This window comes from Eschscholzia californica, unplaced genomic scaffold (genome assembly GCF_041429995.1).
Source record: "Eschscholzia californica isolate CP2 unplaced genomic scaffold, dmEscCali1.0.p SCAF_5, whole genome shotgun sequence".
Lineage (NCBI taxonomy): Eukaryota > Viridiplantae > Streptophyta > Magnoliopsida > Ranunculales > Papaveraceae > Eschscholzia > Eschscholzia californica.
Genome location: NW_028238472.1, coordinates 45,021,251 through 45,038,785, shown reverse-complemented (window position 1 = coordinate 45,038,785; position 17,535 = coordinate 45,021,251). Strand labels below are relative to the sequence as shown.

The 17,535-nt window shown below is 36.0% G+C and overlaps 3 protein-coding genes and 1 long non-coding RNA gene across 4 annotated transcripts; all 4 read left to right on the top strand.

Annotated features, from left to right (window-relative positions):
- Positions 1-1,736: 1,736 nt before the first annotated feature.
- On the top strand, positions 1,737-15,972 carry LOC147539634 (uncharacterized). The gene is made up of 2 exons (XR_015225790.1): positions 1,737-2,405; positions 14,269-15,972. It is a non-coding gene; the product is annotated as an uncharacterized LOC147539634 (long non-coding RNA).
- On the top strand, positions 2,729-4,859 carry LOC147539637 (17.1 kDa class II heat shock protein-like). The gene is made up of 2 exons (XM_086640013.1): positions 2,729-2,904; positions 4,335-4,859. Exons 1-2 carry the CDS (start codon positions 2,729-2,731, stop codon positions 4,669-4,671), a joined length of 513 nt encoding a protein of 170 aa, XP_086496139.1. The 3' UTR covers positions 4,672-4,859.
- On the top strand, positions 3,124-11,137 carry LOC147539636 (uncharacterized). The gene is made up of 6 exons (XM_086642403.1): positions 3,124-3,308; positions 5,262-5,334; positions 7,070-7,122; positions 7,256-9,607; positions 9,681-9,941; positions 10,027-11,137. Exons 4-6 carry the CDS (start codon positions 7,272-7,274, stop codon positions 10,400-10,402), a joined length of 2,973 nt encoding a protein of 990 aa, XP_086498529.1. The 5' UTR covers positions 3,124-3,308; positions 5,262-5,334; positions 7,070-7,122; positions 7,256-7,271; the 3' UTR covers positions 10,403-11,137.
- LOC147539635 (uncharacterized) lies at positions 11,863-13,825 on the top strand. Its single transcript, XM_086642405.1, has 5 exons — positions 11,863-11,913; positions 11,997-12,104; positions 12,188-12,490; positions 12,586-12,659; positions 13,620-13,825. The coding sequence occupies exons 3-4, from the start codon at positions 12,194-12,196 to the stop codon at positions 12,592-12,594; spliced, it is 306 nt and encodes a 101-aa protein (XP_086498531.1). The 5' UTR covers positions 11,863-11,913; positions 11,997-12,104; positions 12,188-12,193; the 3' UTR covers positions 12,595-12,659; positions 13,620-13,825.
- Positions 15,973-17,535: the final 1,563 nt, after the last annotated feature.

Genomic DNA, 17,535 nt, shown 5'->3' with positions numbered 1-17,535 from the left:
GAACAAAGTAGAGAATCAATTTGATAAGAAAATAAAAGTTATTCGTTCAAATCAAGGTGGCGAAAATTTGAGTCGAGAATTTGAGAATCATCTGAGTTGTGGAATAGTATCCCAACTTAGTCCACCGGGAAAACCCCAGATGAACAGTGTGTCCGAAAAGAGAAATCGAACTTTGTTGGACATGGTTCGATCTATCATAAGCTTCGCCGGTCTTCTAAACACCTTTTAGGGGTATGCTCTAGAAACGATCCCAACCTTTTTATTGAAGACAAAGACGATGAAGCTTGAAGATGAGCAAACATTATTGGAGCTTTCTAAATGAAGATGATGAACTTAGACGATGATAAAACGATAATGGAGAAAGAAGGTGATGAAGCCAGAAGATAACACATAGCTTTATGACGAAAGCAAATAACATATTGTTGAAAACAACACATCTTTTTTAATAAGCAGAATATATTGCTTATTAAAAAAGATGATGAACTGTTATATTTAACATTCTTTTTGAAAAAGGGAGTCCAAACAGCAAGTCAATTATACGAAAGGGGATCCAAACAGCAAATCTTTCGAAAAAAAGCTGCATAGAGACACATATTTGTGCATGTGGATTAGTATTTTGAACTAGATTTCAATTAAATTTTTTATTTTGGAATATAAATATTTCTTTGAGATATTGGTGGACTAAATCTATTATCACGGGTCACTTTTTTGATGTAAAACATAAAATAGTTGTCTATATAAAAAAAATTGGTTGTTCTGTATTGGCCACCATTTGTAAACTCCCAAATAGTGGTGGCCAACGGGCCGTGCCGACACGGAAACGGACCGGCACGGCCCGTTTATTTGAGGACACGGCACAGAATGGTCCGTTCCGTGCCGACTCGTCACGGGTCTGGCGTGCCGTGTCGGGGCTGGGATTTTAGAGCCCCAGACCCGTTAAACACGGCCCATTAGACACGCAGGAACGACACGGAACGGATCGTACACGGCACGATCCGCGGGCACGGAACGACACGGAACGGAAACGGCAACAACGACACGCTAGCAACGGCCCAATTTAGTTATTTTCATGACAACTACTTTATATTACAAAAAGAAAAACACATTAAAAAAAACGTAATACTTGAATTAAAAAAGAAGTAATACTTAAAAAAAAGTAATACTTGAATTTAACAAAAGAGGTTTTACTTTATTTTTTTTTACTTAGATTTTTTTTTTTTTTTTGAAACAAACTAAAACATTTTTTCAAAAAAATAAACAAATAAAGTGGTAAAGATAGTCCCACAACTAAACCACAAAATATAAAAGTAAATGTGGAGAGTCTTTAACAACTTTTTTCCAATAAAATAAACAAAGGTATGACATAGACTCTAAAGTTTTTGTACATCACAATTTTTTACTTGAAAAAAAAATGTAATATTTCTTTTATTACTTTTTTTGATAAGTAAAAAAAATATTTATGAATGGGTCGGAGTCACGGGAACACCACGGAACGGCCACGGGAACGACTACGGGAACGCCACAGAAACGGCCAGAAACGCAACGGGAACGACTGGGCCGTTCCCATGGACCGTTTCTGTGCCCAGACCTTTGTGATCTGGGCATGACACGGAACGGCACGGCTCAAGCTGTGCCTGGCGTGGTCGTGGCGTGTCTGACACGCCACGACTGCCAAACGTGTCGTGCACGGCACGACCCGTTGGCCACCACTACTCCCAAAAGGTATTATTTCCCTTACCTAACTTTTATGTGTCCCCAACCACAATGTTTCCCCAACAACAAAGCTCAGCTCATCTTACCAATTTTCCTAAATTTGGATGCGGGAAGAAAGAGAGAGAGAGGGGATTCTAATTGATTGTTGTTGAAATTGATAAATTGTCGTCGATGATTACAAGGGAAGCTAGGAGGAGGAGAATCGTAGAAAGGGGAGAGGATCGTTTAGCTTTCTTCACCGGTTGTATACTAACCCTAATTCATCTCCTACCTCTATCGGTACTCTCTCTCTCTCTCTCTGTAGAAACATTATTGTATAGATCTGTGATAAAATTTCTTAATATTTTGTCCATTTCTGCATAATTTGTTTTGAAATTAGTATTGTCTGAGACAAATTTTATAAGGTATATGGTTCTCAATTCCATCTCTATGAGTGAGGCAATTTCACAAGCAATAGGCTTGCCAAAGCATCCGTTATTGATCGGAGTGGTTACGCCACTTTGGGATCCGAGATACTTAGAATTTCCTTAGGAGTTAGGAGGACAATAGTGAAAATAAATCGTCCACCGGCCTCTAGTGCAGTGGTTGGACACCCCTCTTAAGTCCATGAGGTTGTGGGATCGAATCTCGATGGAAGCAGTTTGCCAGCAAGATTTATCCCATGTAATTTAGGCGTGCGTATTGTTAAGTTTGTGGCCCTCTTAAGTCCATGAGCCTAGCACGTGTTTTTTTTCTTTACGGGTGACGTGGAGCACGTGTGGCTTTTAAGCCTATCACGTGTGGGCCTAGCTCTAATACCATGTTAAGTTTGTGGTCATCCATCGCATCTTCATGATGTATCACATTATATATAGCACTACAAAACAATACGGTATTAGCGACGGAATATTACCGACGGTTTTTCATAAAACCGTCGGTAATGTGTCTAATTACGACGGTTTGTAAAAAACCGTCGGTATTGACCTTTTGTACTAACGGTTTTGCACAAAGCCGTCGGCAAGAACCTTATTTTACGATGGAATTACAGGGAAAAAAAAGGAATGAGAGAAGTTGGCGTCAAGGTATTAACGACGGGTTGAAAAACCGTCGTCTATTACTACTACTAACGGCGTGGGAAAATGAAATTCCGTCGTTGGATGGAAAACAATTCCCGCAAAAAAATCCAAACGCGCCAAAACTTTCGCAACCACGGTAATTTCCCTAATCAGTTCACTTCTAAAAATTTCCCAAAACTATTCTTCACTCTCTCTCAAACCCACGATTTCTCCATCTCTTCTCATCTTCACTTCTCTTCTCTTCTCCATCTCAATCTCTCTAACTCTCCTTCTCCCTCTCTCATCTTTTCATCTTTTCAGCTCGAGTTTTCCTATTGGAAGTTGAGGTTTCCTTTGTTCCAAAACTAGGGTTCTCTGATTATTTCTCTTAGAAAGCTAGGGTTCTATTTTTCTTCTTCAAATTACGAATCCAAGGGTGGAGTTCTTCTTCATCACTAAGGGGCAAGACGAAGATATCTTTTTCCCTACAAATCGACCACATCTCTCTCTCTCTGCTTGAAGTTGATCCAGGTTATCTGTCCATCTTCATCTGGATTTCAGGTTTGTTATCTACTTTGAACTATGATTAAGAAATCCTATTATTTGATTTCCATTTCCATTGATCCTATTATTTGATTTAAGTTATGATTAAGAAACCCTTGAAGATTATGTTTTCTGTTCATAAGCCTGTGTCAATCAAAGAGACTAAGAAACCCTAATGTTTGTATTGATTGTTTGCCCTTGTTTTTTTATTTACCAGGGTAAACAAGCTTGTGTTCATATTGTTTTAGTTCTTTACCAAACCCTAATACTCATAAACCTGATGTCTACTGCTTTATAGAAAGAAGAGTTTAGGTTTTCTACTTGTTCATCTTCCCCTATTCACCCATATTCACGGGGGTTTAGATAAGGACTTAAGGCCACATTTCTAGTTGTCCCAACCCTATTTCATAATTGTCTTATGCAAGATAGTTATGTTCATAAAATTAATAAAGTTAGACATTAGCATAACTTGGTAATAGCACTAATTTGCTTGGTAGAATATCCCATTATACCTGTAGTAGCTCAGGGACAGTGAAACATGGATGGAGAAATAGTACTTTATACTCGAACTCTTCTTTTGGTGATTTCTAAGTGAAGATTAGGTTTCAATTACATTCGGAACAGTGAAAGATGTATTCTCCTGTTCTTTTCGTCGAGTTCATAACAAAAAGAGAAGAAGCTGGGGATTGTCCTCATTAGTAGGCACGACGTCACCCAGGATTGCGGTTCTGCCATTGCCTCTAACTAGTCCAACTAAAAGGCCATAACATCCCAAAGTAGATGATGGTATCCAGTTATGTGTAAGATCAAAACTGTTTGTCATTAATTTGATTAAACTTATTAATGTAGAAGACTCAATCTTGAGGGAAGTTATCTTCTGTTACCTTTCTGTAAAAACTCTCTATATATGCCTAACCATCAATATCTGACTTGGAAAATCTACTCCCCATCCTTTATTTTGTAATCGATCTTTCATCTGGACTAGTTACACTTGTTTTTTGTATCCCTTTGAGGTTTCTGTGGATATATCCACGTCTCATCTAGGCTGTCTTCCTATTGTTGTACAAGTATCCATTTGTTCATTCTAGATATGCCTGGTTTAAAATCAGAAGAGATCAAAGTTCAAGTTGAAGATAATAATGTACTTGTGATAAGTGGCGATCGTAAAAAGAGAGAAGAAGAAAAGGAAGAGGGGGTTAAGTATTTGAGAATGGAGAGAAGGATTGGTATGTTCATGAGGAAATTTGTACTTCCTGAAAATGCAAATGTTGAAGATGGAATTTCAGCTGTTTGTCAAGATGGGGTTTTGACTATTACTGTTAAAAAATTGCCTCCTCCTCAACCAAAGAAACCCAAGACTATTCATGTTCAAATTGCTTGAATCTGGTTCTAGCCCTTAATAGGGATTCAAAGTTGAGGGTGGTGAATTGGGATAAATATGTAGTTTTGTTGATCTTTTGGGGAGTGTTTTGTTTCTTTTGTCTAATGTTGTCTTTGTGACTTGTGTTTAGTAATGGAGTATGACTTATGGGAAGAAAGTTTATGTTATGAAATCTTAAGTTCTCTCTATTTTCTTGTCATATTTCTTCATCTACTTGTGTTTATCTGTGGCCTTTCTTGTCCGATTGGCTTCATTACACTCCCACTTGCATATGAATTATATATAGAACAATCTTTGATTATTATCCCACACCCATATGATGCATTTAATTTTCATGACAATGTCAAGGCTGTGCATACCTCACATGACCTAAATCTTCTCCATCAAGTAAACTAATACCACTCCACCTAATAACAACCACACATGCTATAATACAGGCCTCCAACAAACCTGTAATTTGTTTGAACTAGTGGTTGTGTAGTTTTTTGAACTAGCTAATGGGATTTGTGTCGGATGTGTTGTTTTTGAAGCTTCGTTTGATTAGAAAACATATGATAATATGACTAACAATCTCAAATTGTTGATGACAGACGGCTTGGGAGTAATTAATATTTTGTCAGGATCGATTCCCGATCTTAGCTCGTTAAAGAATCTGAAGACGTTGTAATCACTCTATCTCTCCTCTTTCTCTTATCCACATTAAGCTAAAAACCAGTCACATTACCAGTCAAACCATTCATCTATCTCATTTAGATTTGCTGATTCATATAGGCATTTAGAGAATAATCAGTTGGTTGGAGAGATACCTCCATCACTTGGCATCATTGGAAGTCTTCGTGAACGGTAAGCTCTACTCGTCAATGTTATACCCCTGTTTTACAATTTTTCTTCTGAATCGGAACATCGCTTCTGGTTTTTACGAGTCTAATTCGCTTATCTTTAATTTTGGAATATGAAGTTTGCCTATTCTAGATGATAATTAAGTAGTGGCTAATCTTACTTTACAGCAGTATTTAACTACTTCTATGCAAGCCTTGAGACTGTTTGGGGCTTATTGACTGATTACGAGAGATTGGCTGATTTTATTCCTGGTTTAGCTGTCAGTCAATTGCTTGAAAAGGGGGAAAATTTCGCCAGAATTTTTCAGGTAATTGGACTACTCGAAACGTATCATTCTTTTTCAAGCTTTCGATATTGAATTCATGATGTTGCCGATCAGTGAACACTTAATTGACCTATTTCAATCTTATTGGATTCATCTGTTGTGACATTGAGGTGATTTAGAAAACCAAGTTGAAGTCTTTGATCTTTTCTCGAAGTTGCTTCAAGTCACCGATTGTTTATATGTTTAATTTAATTTGGATTTTAGGGTTTGGCTCCTAGCTTCTTGTTTCCAATCAAAATGAGTAAATGTACAAAATCAGTGACCTTCACGATTTAGCACCCATTATGTATTGTTGAAGGTAGAGAAAAGAGTAAATGAACACCTAATGTTTGAAACGAGACAGGAATTTAGTTTAGTTAGATCTACCTCATATGCTCATTGGCTTTCGAATTTGTGCTTAAATTTGCTTTGATGTTGTCTATGTAAGTATCCCCACATGAACTATATTCGTATAGATAGGCTACTCGAAAGCACAATCTTTGCAATTTATGCCGCGAGTTTATTTGAAGATCATGTCATATCTTTTTCTCATAAATATTTGAGATATGGGGCATCTAAATCTGGACCATTTATTTCTCGTGTCGTGAAACTTGTTATCATTTTTGTGGGTGATGCCGCATCCTTATTGCTAATAGGGACGACAACGGGAGTTGATTATATAATTTGGTATGTAAAAAGAGATGGAAATCTATAGATTGCCATCTGGTATTCAAGCAGCTAGGAGTGGATCATGCTTACAATCTTGATTACATTTAGGCCTATCTAAACTTGCTGATTCTTAGAAATAAATAACTAGAAATCCCTCTAAGTTGACTCACCTTGCTCCAACTATGCACATAAGGTCAGGGCAATTTGTGTTATAGAGAAATATTCATTAAAAGGAAGTATTCCATTTTTTGTATGACTGGTTCACTAGAATACTGAAAGTTACCAAACTAATTTGCACACAAGAGGTCTCTCGTTCTCGTTAAAAGTGCGCTTCAAGGGCGTAATGGTGGATTTTGACAGTGTCAATCAAGGTTGTTGTTCACCTTGGTATTGGTACGTAGTTGGTCTAAGAGAAGGAACTTGACATGTTTAATCGTGTTTAGGGACGTTCCTAATATTGAGATGCTATTTTTGGGGTAACGTAGTGTCCCATTACGTCCATCTTACCCAATTTACTCGATGTTATTATTTTGTGATGTACAAATAATAACTACTTCTATGCGTTTATTGAATTTTTTCTCACAGGGGGTTTTTCATATTGAAATCTTTCGGAGGGTATTCTTATTTTTAGTGCTCAGGTATTACTCTTCTTCATCTGAATTTGAAAGGTTCTCTCTCTTTAATGCTTTCTTTAGTTAAATGTCATTTGGTGTTCATTATCTATTTAGTATATCAATAATTAATTTTATTTGTTAATTACGATTCAATTAGGACTAAGTTAAAGGCAATGGATAAGAGTTGGGTTTCCAAGAGTAGAGTTTCAAAAGAGTATGATGATGGAGTGCTTGCATTCTTGGAATATGCATTTGCTAATGGGTTTGTTACCAAAGATGACAAAATAAAATGCCCATGTGCCAAATGCAGAAATGTTCCGTATCTCGATAGAAATACAATTTATGAGCATTTGATTTGTAATGGGATGTTAAAATGTTATACAAACTGGTTTCTAGATGGAGAAGAGTTTAGTACAACATCTAATGTGCATACAACAAGAAATGCTACAAATGATGACGGCGGTGATAATAATGAAGACAATGAGGACAACGAAGACAATGAAGACTTAGATGGCATGTTGCAAGATATTTATGGAGTCCATGATACACGTGAAGATAGAGATGGTGTGAATGAGGTTTCCATGGATGATAATCCGTCAGTTGGGCGGTTTTATAAATTTTTAGAAGATTCAAAGAAAGAGTTGTATCCAGGATGTGATAAAATGACCATGCTTTCGTTCTTGATTAAACTATGGAACTATAAGTGTATTGGAGGGTGGAGTGACAAGTCGTTCAAACTATTGCTTCAATTGTTGAGAGATTCATTACCTGACGGATGTGCCTTGCCTGAGAACTTTACTCAGTGTAAAAAAATAATTTCAGACTTGGGATTAAGCTACAACAAAATTGATGCATGCCCAAACGATTGCATGTTATATTATAAGGAATCAGCTGATCTAAAAAAGTGTTCAAGGTGTGGCTTATCCCGGTATAAGGACGAAGAAAAAAAGACTCCTGCAAAGATACTTCGTCACTTTCCATTGAAACCGAGACTACAACGCTTATATATGTCATCTAAAACTGCAACGGATATGAGATGGCATGAAGAAGAGCGTAATAAAGATGGAATATTAAGACATCCGGCAGATTCAATCGCTTGGAAAGATTTTGATGAGAGAAATCCCACATTTGCTGCAGAACCAAGAAATGTCAGGTTAGGTTTAGCGAGTGATGGATTTAATCCATTCGGAACGATGAGTATTTCTCATAGCACGTGGCCAGTTGTTATCATTCCTTACAATCTGCCACCATGGCTGTGTATGAAACAACCTCATATGATACTCTCTTTGCTTATACCTGGACCTCATAGCCCGGGAAATGACATTGATATCTATTTAAGGCCGTTAATAGATGAACTCAAAGAATTGTGGGAAGAAGGGATAGAAACATATGATTCTTCTAAGAAAGAATTGTTCAGAATGCGTGCAGCTTTGTTGTGGACGATAAGTGATTATCCAGGACTTGCTATGTTATCTGGTTGGAGCACTAAAGGAAAAATGGCGTGTTCAACATGCTATCATCATACAAGTCATATGTATTTGCCTAATTGGCGGAAGACGTGTTATATGGGACACAGACGCTTCTTGCCTTCGGATCATAGGTTTCGAAAACTGAAGAAGGATTTTGATGGGACCGTAGATGATAGGCCACCTCCGAACCCTTTATTGGGACCAGATATCTTGCAAAAGCTAAGAGGTATTCCACATACATTTGGAAAGAAATTCGAGGAAAGTTTGAGAGGGGATACTTCTTCATCAAACAAAAAAAGAAAATGTGCAAGTTCATCTAGAAGAAAAGGAAAAGTGGCACATCGAAACCCCGAGATGCCGGATAATTGGAAAAAGCTGAGTATTTTTTATGAACTCCCATATTGGGAGCATAATTTACTCAAGCATAATTTAGATGTTATGCATATTGAAAAAAACATATGCGATAATATTCTGGGTACTATCATGGGCATTGAAGGGAAATCAAAAGACAATGTGAAGGCGAGATGGGACCTCGCGGCAATGCATATTCGACCAGAGCTTCACCCAATACGACAAGATAATGGCACCTTTTACATCCCATCTGCATGTTATTCAATGGATAAGGCTCGCAAAGAAATGTTTTGTAACATCTTGAAAAATCTTAAGATTCCAGATGGTTACTCCTCTAATATTGCCAGATGTGTCAATGTCAAACAACGAAAGATATATGGTTTGAAGAGTCATGATTTACATGTTATCATTCAACAATTTTTACCTTTGGCAGTCCGTAAAACATTGCCTAAGAAAGTTAGCTCGATTTTGTTAGAGTTAAGCACTTTTTTTCGTGAATTGTGCTCAAAAGTCAGTCGTGAAGAAGATTATGAACGATTAGAAAAGAAAATTCCCCTCATTCTGTGCAATCTAGAGAGGATCTTCCCACCTACTTTCTTTGACATAATGGTCCACTTGCCCATCCATTTGGCTTCAGAGGCACGTATTGGTGGACCTGTTCATTATCGATGGATGTATCCTATTGAAAGGTACGCATTGTATTTTTCTATTTTTAACTTAGGTACTTGTCTTGTTCTTATATGTATTTACCTGTGCGAATAGGTTCCTCTACACTTTGAAGAAATACGTGCGCAATAGAGCACAACCAGAGGGATCTATTGCTGAAGGATATCTTGCCAATGAGTGTGTGACATTTATGACAAGATATATGGGTGATCTTGAGTCACGCATGAATAGACCACCTAGGTATGAAGATGATGCTCCAATAGGAGGTGTTAACAACTTCATACTGAGTTATTCTGAAGTGAAGCAAGTACATAAATATATTTTGTCCAACGACGATGACGTCTCTTACTATATTAAGTAAGTTGGTTCTAAAATAAATTAGTCTATCTTTGATAATTATATATTATGTATATGACATATTTTATTTAACTATTAATTGCAGTCTTCACAAATCTAAGTTGAATATGGTCAGTCGAAAAATGCCGGCTCAAGCAATTCAAAACAAGCACAAAGAAGAGTTTGCTGATTGGTTTAAGGAACATCTTAATAGACTGAAGCGGGCAAGTCATTCATATCCCGGGAGACTTGACATACTTGCTGCGGGACCGCTTTCATGCGCTAAACGATACAAAGGTTATAGAATTAATGGATATAAATTCAAAATTGTTTCCAAAGAGGTCAAAGCTAAAACTCAAAGTAGTGGTGTAACTTTAGATGCAATTGCTCCCTGCGTCTCAAGTGCAAAGGATCGAAATCCAGCTGAAGCAAAGTTAACATATTATGGACGAGTGACTGGTATAATTGAAGTGACATACTGACAAGGTTGTAAATTTGTACTATTCAAGTGCGATTGGGTTGATGTTAACAAAGGTAAAGGAGTGAAAGTTGATGATCTAGGTTTCACACTAGTTAACTTCACATATCCATTGTCGACCCAGAATGAAGAGCCTTATGTATTGGCATCTCAGGTTTCACAAGCTTTTTATGTTCAAGATCCAAGTGAGCCGGAATGGCATGTTGTGGTAAGAAATAAACCGAGAGACACTTTTGACATGACTAGCCGCGAATTTGATGATCAATTACTAGATAGTGATCCATTTCTTATTCCTAACACTATTAGTCTTGATGATGAGGAAGAAGTTAATATTATCAATGAAGATGTGGCAGGCGAGATAGTTGTTGCAGATAAACCTGTGACTAGAACTGAATATGGAAATAATGAAAATAAAGACGAGGATGAGGACGTTTGCGACTATGAAGACGAGGATGAGGACACTTGCGAATATGAAGACGAAGATGAGGACGTGCACGAGGATGAGGAAGTGGACGGATATGAAGACAAGGATGAGGAGGGGGATGAATACGAAGACGAGGATGTGGACGTGGATGGAAATGATTCTTAAGCTATTTAAAATATGAATAGGGCTTGGTTGTTCATTTGATTGATTAGTTATACTATATTGACATTATATTAATTGTTTTGTGATGAACTAATTGATATTTTATTTGAGAAGTTGTCTTTTGATTAATTATATGGTATATCGGTATCTCTACATTGATTTTTACTAATCTTCATAGTTATTTGTCTCTTTAAGTTTATTGTTTATGATATAACAGGGTAATGGCTGAAGATCAACAAAGTCCAACAAAGAGAGGGAGGGGGCCAACCCAATTATCATAGTTAGATGACCTCCCACCAGGAGGAACGTTAAAAATTGAAGTTGACAAATATGAGCAGCCAATCGGATCAAATTCAACATACTTGTCGAGTTATATTAGATATTTGGCAAGGGATGTGAACAGATTTCCACTTTCGATAACTGATTGGAAGAAAATGGTTAAGTTTAGAGAGGAAGAGATAAATAAAGCTATAGATCAGATTAAGGTAAATATTCTAACCTACTATGTTTAAATTTTTATTGATGGATGTGTCTTAATTATTGTTTACTATTTTCTTTTTACAAGCAAATATTCGAGATTCCTTTTGAATGTAACAAATTTCTATCGGAGAGGTTGAATGCAAGATGGAAAGATCACAAATGCACCGTGGAAAAGGAACACTTTTCGTCATATGACAACCTAGACGAGTGCCTTGCTAATCCACCCGATGGGATTGAACCGAGCGAATGGATGAATGTTGTTGATTACTGGAATTCAGAAGATGCGAAGGTAGTTACTTATGGTAAACACTAGCTCTATTTATAGTGTATATTTTAGTAATTTTGATTATTTAATATAGAAATAAAGTCGTCAAAATGCAAAAAATAAGGTTCTTCAGCAAATTCCGCATACAGGAGGTTCAAAGTCCCATGCCAAATATGCTGATGAGGTAAATTACTTTCGTCTCATTCATATCAAATCATAATATTCAATTAATTTTGTGTTTAACTCTTTCAGTAATTGCTTTAACAGTTAAGAAAAGAGCTTAATGCATCCCCTCCTCGGACAACAGTATACAAAAGGACTCATACATGGAAAAGAAATCTTGCTCCAGTAAACGAATTGGCAGCAGAGAAGATTGTAATTATTTCGTTTATATATATGATATGTTATATTTACTATATGATTTAATTCTAACTTATTAGATGTGGTTGCATTGACAGGATAAAATGGAAAAACTACAACATCAAATGACTCAGGAAGATGGAGAATTTGTTGATTCAGGTCCGAACGATATTTTCACTCAAGTGATGGGACGTGATAGAGGCGGTCGAGTTCGTTGTTATGGTCCAGTAAAGCCAAAGCAGTTTTGGGACAGAGATACTTTAAATTCAAGAAAGAAGAGAAGATCAGATGATGTTGAAAAAAATCAACAAATAAAGGATTTACAAGATCAACTCAACAGTGCATTAGAGAGGTTGGAACAACTTGAAAATGATCGTTCTGGTGGCAGCAACACTCAAAAGGTGTGGGCTCTTAAGCTTTTTAATCAAAAAATTTAGTGACCAATTTTATATTTTGACTATTATGTTTAGGTTTTGATGATCAAATTCTTATGTAGGATTCCTAAGGCCCAACACCAGGCCAATCTTGATCGATGCTTCATCTTATTTTGGCTTTGAGAAGACGATCATAGTAAGTTATTATTTATTTGACATTGTGATAAGTTACTTATTCATGTTAACAACTCATATGTTACTGGCCATGATAAGAGTGAGTCTGACCAATCGTTTTCTGTTTAAGAGTGATCAAATTAGTTTAGAGTTAATCTTATTACTAACGGTACATATAGGTTGCCTTATCGTTCTTTAGCCAGCCTTAGTCACAAAGTGATGGTTATGTTAGTGATGCTGAATTTGTATGCTGGTTTGGAATATGAAAAAGAATGTTTCTTTCGATCAGAAGAGGCATGTGCAGCAAAAATCCATAAGTTAGAACTCGAAACCTATCATAACATTATGTTGAGTCCTGTTGATATTGTTTATCTTGCTCTTCAGTAGTAAATTATAGATGTCTTTGTATTTTTATCTCTTCTCCGATAAGACTTTTTAATAAATTGTGCGACTTAATCGATAGATACAAAATTATATCCTTGCAATTAAGATAGCAACCGTCTGATTGGGACCAACACCAGCACGAAGGGGACAACCTGACCTCCCTAGCAATGGAATTACCATAATTAGTTATATTAGTATATACTCGAGGAATTGATAACTCAATAATGAATGATTTTCTTATCTTATTAGTTAACGCCAATGATTTCGTAATCTACATTATTCTTCTGAATTATGTATGCGTTTAATTTTCATACCATTTCATCCAAAATTTTAACTCTGATTGATATCATGTGGGTATAGATTTACATGTTTCCAAGTGATTTTTAGAGTAAATTCATTAGTCTTCTTGACTTGATATTACTTGGTTTGAATCGAGTGATTCACTTGAATAACTTATGAAATCAGATTTGAATTGAGATAATTCTATATTGAAACCCCCGATCGAGTTAATTAGCATATGATTGAAACTTTATGCATTTGTTTAATTTGTTCATTGTTTGAGTGTTTAGTACTCACATGTTAAAACCTTGTTATGCAGGATATACATGGAGTTTTGAGAGGATAAAGAAGATTTTTAATGAAGATTAAGGGTCGTAAAGTAGTAGACACTAAAGTATGCACTTTTTATGTGTTTCGCATATTTGAATACAATTTAAATGTTGTTTCTTTTCAGGTGTCGACATTTTGGGATATGTTTGTGTTCACATTTTGAGATATATTAGTGTTAATGTTCGTTTTGTTCAATGGATGTGAATTATTGTTGCTTTTTGTGTCTTTGAAGGAATTATCTTGAGGGTTAGGCATTCTGCCAGTTAAAAAACAGGGGAGATATTGGAAAAAGATTTAAAACATTAGCGACGACAAGAACCGTAAGTAATATTATTAGATTCGGTATATACATTGTCGGTAATAAGTATTACTAACGGTTTTTTCCCGTCGTTGATGTTTAAAATAAAGAAAATTAACGTTGCCAAGAATCAAACTACAACGACGGTATTGAAAAAACGTCGTAAATGCCCAAAACATCAGCGACGGTATGAGTAAAAACCGTCGCAAAGTCCGTCGGTAAAAGTGTCGCCGACGCCACTTGTACCGACGGTTTTACTGTCGTCGGGAATACTTTTGGCGACGGATTTTCACTATTAGTGACGGAATAAAACCGTCGGTAATAAGCTGTTTTTTTGTAGTGTAGGCTATCTATGGCGTTTTCTTTCATGTACAATGTAGAACAATCCAGCATATTGTAGATGGGATCCGCACATTGGTTTGGGTCTTAACATGTAATTACAAGCGATAAGTGGATAAATAAATAAGTGTAATATTTTTGGTATTTCAGTAAAGGAATGCTACTTCATTTAGTGCTTACTGAACAAAACGGATCCCATGTAACTGTAGTCTTGTGCATGACCTAAAACTATTATGATGTAGTCTTTGAAATTTTCGCACTTGGATCGCAAAAAGAAACAAATCACCTATATAGAGAAATGTCGGAAATAGTAGAACTTGACGACAGAAAATTTTGTTTAATATTATCCATGAACTTGATATTCTTGTTGTTATGCTGTTTGGAAATTGGAAAGCTCACTTTAGGATATGAGATGCTGTTGGCTTTTGCCATGACCAAAATTGCTAAGTAATATGATGATTCTGTGAGCAGTGCTTCGGTTGGCTGGTTGCATGTGTGTCTCTATTATGGAGACCAAGATTCTTATCTTGGTCATGGAGGTGGATCATAGGTCTATAATCACGTTGAAATAGGTCTTACATACAACCGTCAAAAACATGAATTTACTTCTTCATGGTTGCAACCGAAAGACATATGTATAGGCAACAAAAATAGGTCTTATTATTTTAAATAACAACAAAATAGTAAATCAACATAGAAAACTTTGACTTCTCTCTTACAACCATGAAGAAGAAAAAGACGAGAGGGATGAGGTGGATAATAGGTCTATAATCACGTTAAAATAGACCTTACGTACAACCATCAGAACATTGGTTTACTTCTTCATGGTTGCAACCGAAACACATAGGTAGAATCAACATAAATAGTCTTACTATCGTCAAACCATTCAAACTCAAACCTAACAAAATTATATAATGTAGTCACCTTTCTTGTGCCAATCATCATGGTTGCAATTTAATAGTAAACCATATTACCGTCTTCATATTGATTTACTTCTTCTTTTCTCTCTATTGCTCGAACTCTTAGGCGACATTGACCTAGATTCATCCACATTTAGTCGTAAAATGACTACCAAATCCACAAATGCACATAAAATACACTTAAATAACTCTTTCTGGTTCAAGTTCAGAAAACAAAATAGTAGTTCTTCCATGAAATCCCAATCAACAGATAGGTTTTGATCAGATCTAGCTTCAATCATTTCTTGCATTGAATGTCGAAAATCAATGTATGGGTTGAGAGAATGTATTGAAAGTGTTATACAATCCTTGGGTATGTTTGGAATTTCGTCTTTTGTATTTGAATTATTTGTAGCATATTTGGTAATCTTGCTTCTTCTATTAATGAACTTGATGAACTAGGGGAAATAAAGAACCGTTTCGTTGCACGAATTGGTTCTTTTGGTGGGTAAAAAAGCCTCGGAGGATCGAATAAAACTTCTCCTTCTTCACTCTTATTCTTGTTTTTGTTGTCATGACTCTTAGCTTTCAGAGGAAGAATATTGGGGTGTTTGTGAAATCTAGAGTGGATTACAGAGTTGGAAGAACTCAAGAGATTTGGGTTTGGTCTTTTGATATTTTGTGTTTTGTTTAGGCATTTTGGAGTTTGGAAGTTAAACTTAGTAGTTGAGGTTGAACAGTAGGGAGAGAGATAGGAGTTATATAGAGAGAGATTCTGAGAATTAATAGGATTGTAATTATGGATATTTATTTCCCATATTTAAAGTAGGAGCTAATATGGATGGATCCTGCTAAGGTATATTAATATGTGTTGAACAACTACCAGACATTGTTAGCAGTGCTAAAGTCAGGTAGGAAAAACATCGAAGCGTGTTTGGATGACGGAAGATTAATGAGTTCTTCGGATTCATTAGTTCTTCCGATTCACGACTCTAATAACTAATGATTACAAATTTTTCTTCGTCTATTCGGTAACCAATAAGGATTCTAGGACTATTATTCTTTCATTAAATAACTTTTTCTATGGAGCAACCAAGATAAAATTGGGTTAGTTTCGTTTTGGCCCCCGATTTGTTACCAGTTGGCCACGTAGACCCTATAAGTGTCCAAAAGATCCTTTCAACCCTAATAGTTGTGTCGATTTTGATCTCCAAATTTTGTCAAACTTTTCATTTATATCTTGTCATTTTTGTAATTGTTATGTTTTTATTTGTGCACCTCATATCTCCTTCCTTTTATCTTTCCTTCATCTCACCTCCTTTCACCTAAGAAGGTTGCTGGTAAGCGACTTTCTACTAGCATAACAAGACCTAGTGTATAGCTGAAAAGGTCAATTCTTGCTTGCCTTTCATTTGGAATTGAAAGAATAGTCTTTCTTTAAAAGTAATTGAAAGACTAGTCATTTTTTTTAAGTAATTGAAAGAGTAGTCTTGAGCCACGCTCTTTAACCAAGTGAAGGGAAGATCGGGTTAAGCCTGTCAATGGATATCCGAATATTCAACACCCGATCTGCATCTGTATCCGAATTGTAAAATAATATCCGAAATTCGGATATCGGATACGAATATTCCTTACTGGATATCTGCTTATCAGATACGGATACACTAATATTCGATCCGATAAATATACGTATCCGATAAGTAATATAAAAAATAATAAAAAATTACATTTATTCATAATAATATATAAAAATGTATGGTTGAGATTTATTATTTAGATGTAATGGTTAAAAATTTAAAGGAAAATTTTGAAATTTTGTTAAAGTTTCGGATATCAGATATTATTCGATATCCGTTAATATTATCGGATATTGATTTATGATATCCGTCAGATAATTATTGGATACGGATATTCGGATAGCTTATCGGATTCGAATACGGATATGCCTATATCTGATCCGATAAGCTACCGTTTACAGGCCTAGATCGAGTTGAACTCCGACAACTTTGAATTTATTTATTTTTTTAACTCTTCTATCTCATTCTTCTACCAGCGCCACCTTCATCACCAACATTTTCTATCCCTCTCTTCCATCCCGTCTCTCTCTCTTTCTCTCCCTTTCTATCTCCCTCCTACTCGTTGAAAGGAGATATCCCTTCGCTGAAACTTTGTCTGAAAAACTCAAACAAAAACGAGTTCCTTTTTGTCAGAAAATTCCAGACGAAGAAGGTTTAATCTTCTTGTGGAAAACCCAGACAGAGAGGGGTTCTTCTCTCTTGTAGACAATCAAGACACGAAGGCTTCTTCTTTGGTTAGTTTCCTAACAAAGAGGGCTTCTTCTTCGTCTTATTTTAAGACAAATGGCTTCC

Coding starts and splice junctions, on each gene's coding strand:
- LOC147539636 (XM_086642403.1), top strand. CDS start 7,272: ATGGATAAGAGTTGGGTTTCCAAGAGTAGAGTTTCAAAAGAGTATGAT. Junction 9,608..9,680: donor TGGATGTATCCTATTGAAAG/GTACGCATTGTA, acceptor CTGTGCGAATAG/GTTCCTCTACACTTTGAAGA. Junction 9,942..10,026: donor GACGTCTCTTACTATATTAA/GTAAGTTGGTTC, acceptor TATTAATTGCAG/TCTTCACAAATCTAAGTTGA.
- LOC147539635 (XM_086642405.1), top strand. CDS start 12,194: ATGGAAAAACTACAACATCAAATGACTCAGGAAGATGGAGAATTTGTT.
- LOC147539637 (XM_086640013.1), top strand. CDS start 2,729: ATGGAATTACAGGGAAAAAAAAGGAATGAGAGAAGTTGGCGTCAAGGT. Junction 2,905..4,334: donor CCAAAACTTTCGCAACCACG/GTAATTTCCCTA, acceptor CGTCTCATCTAG/GCTGTCTTCCTATTGTTGTA.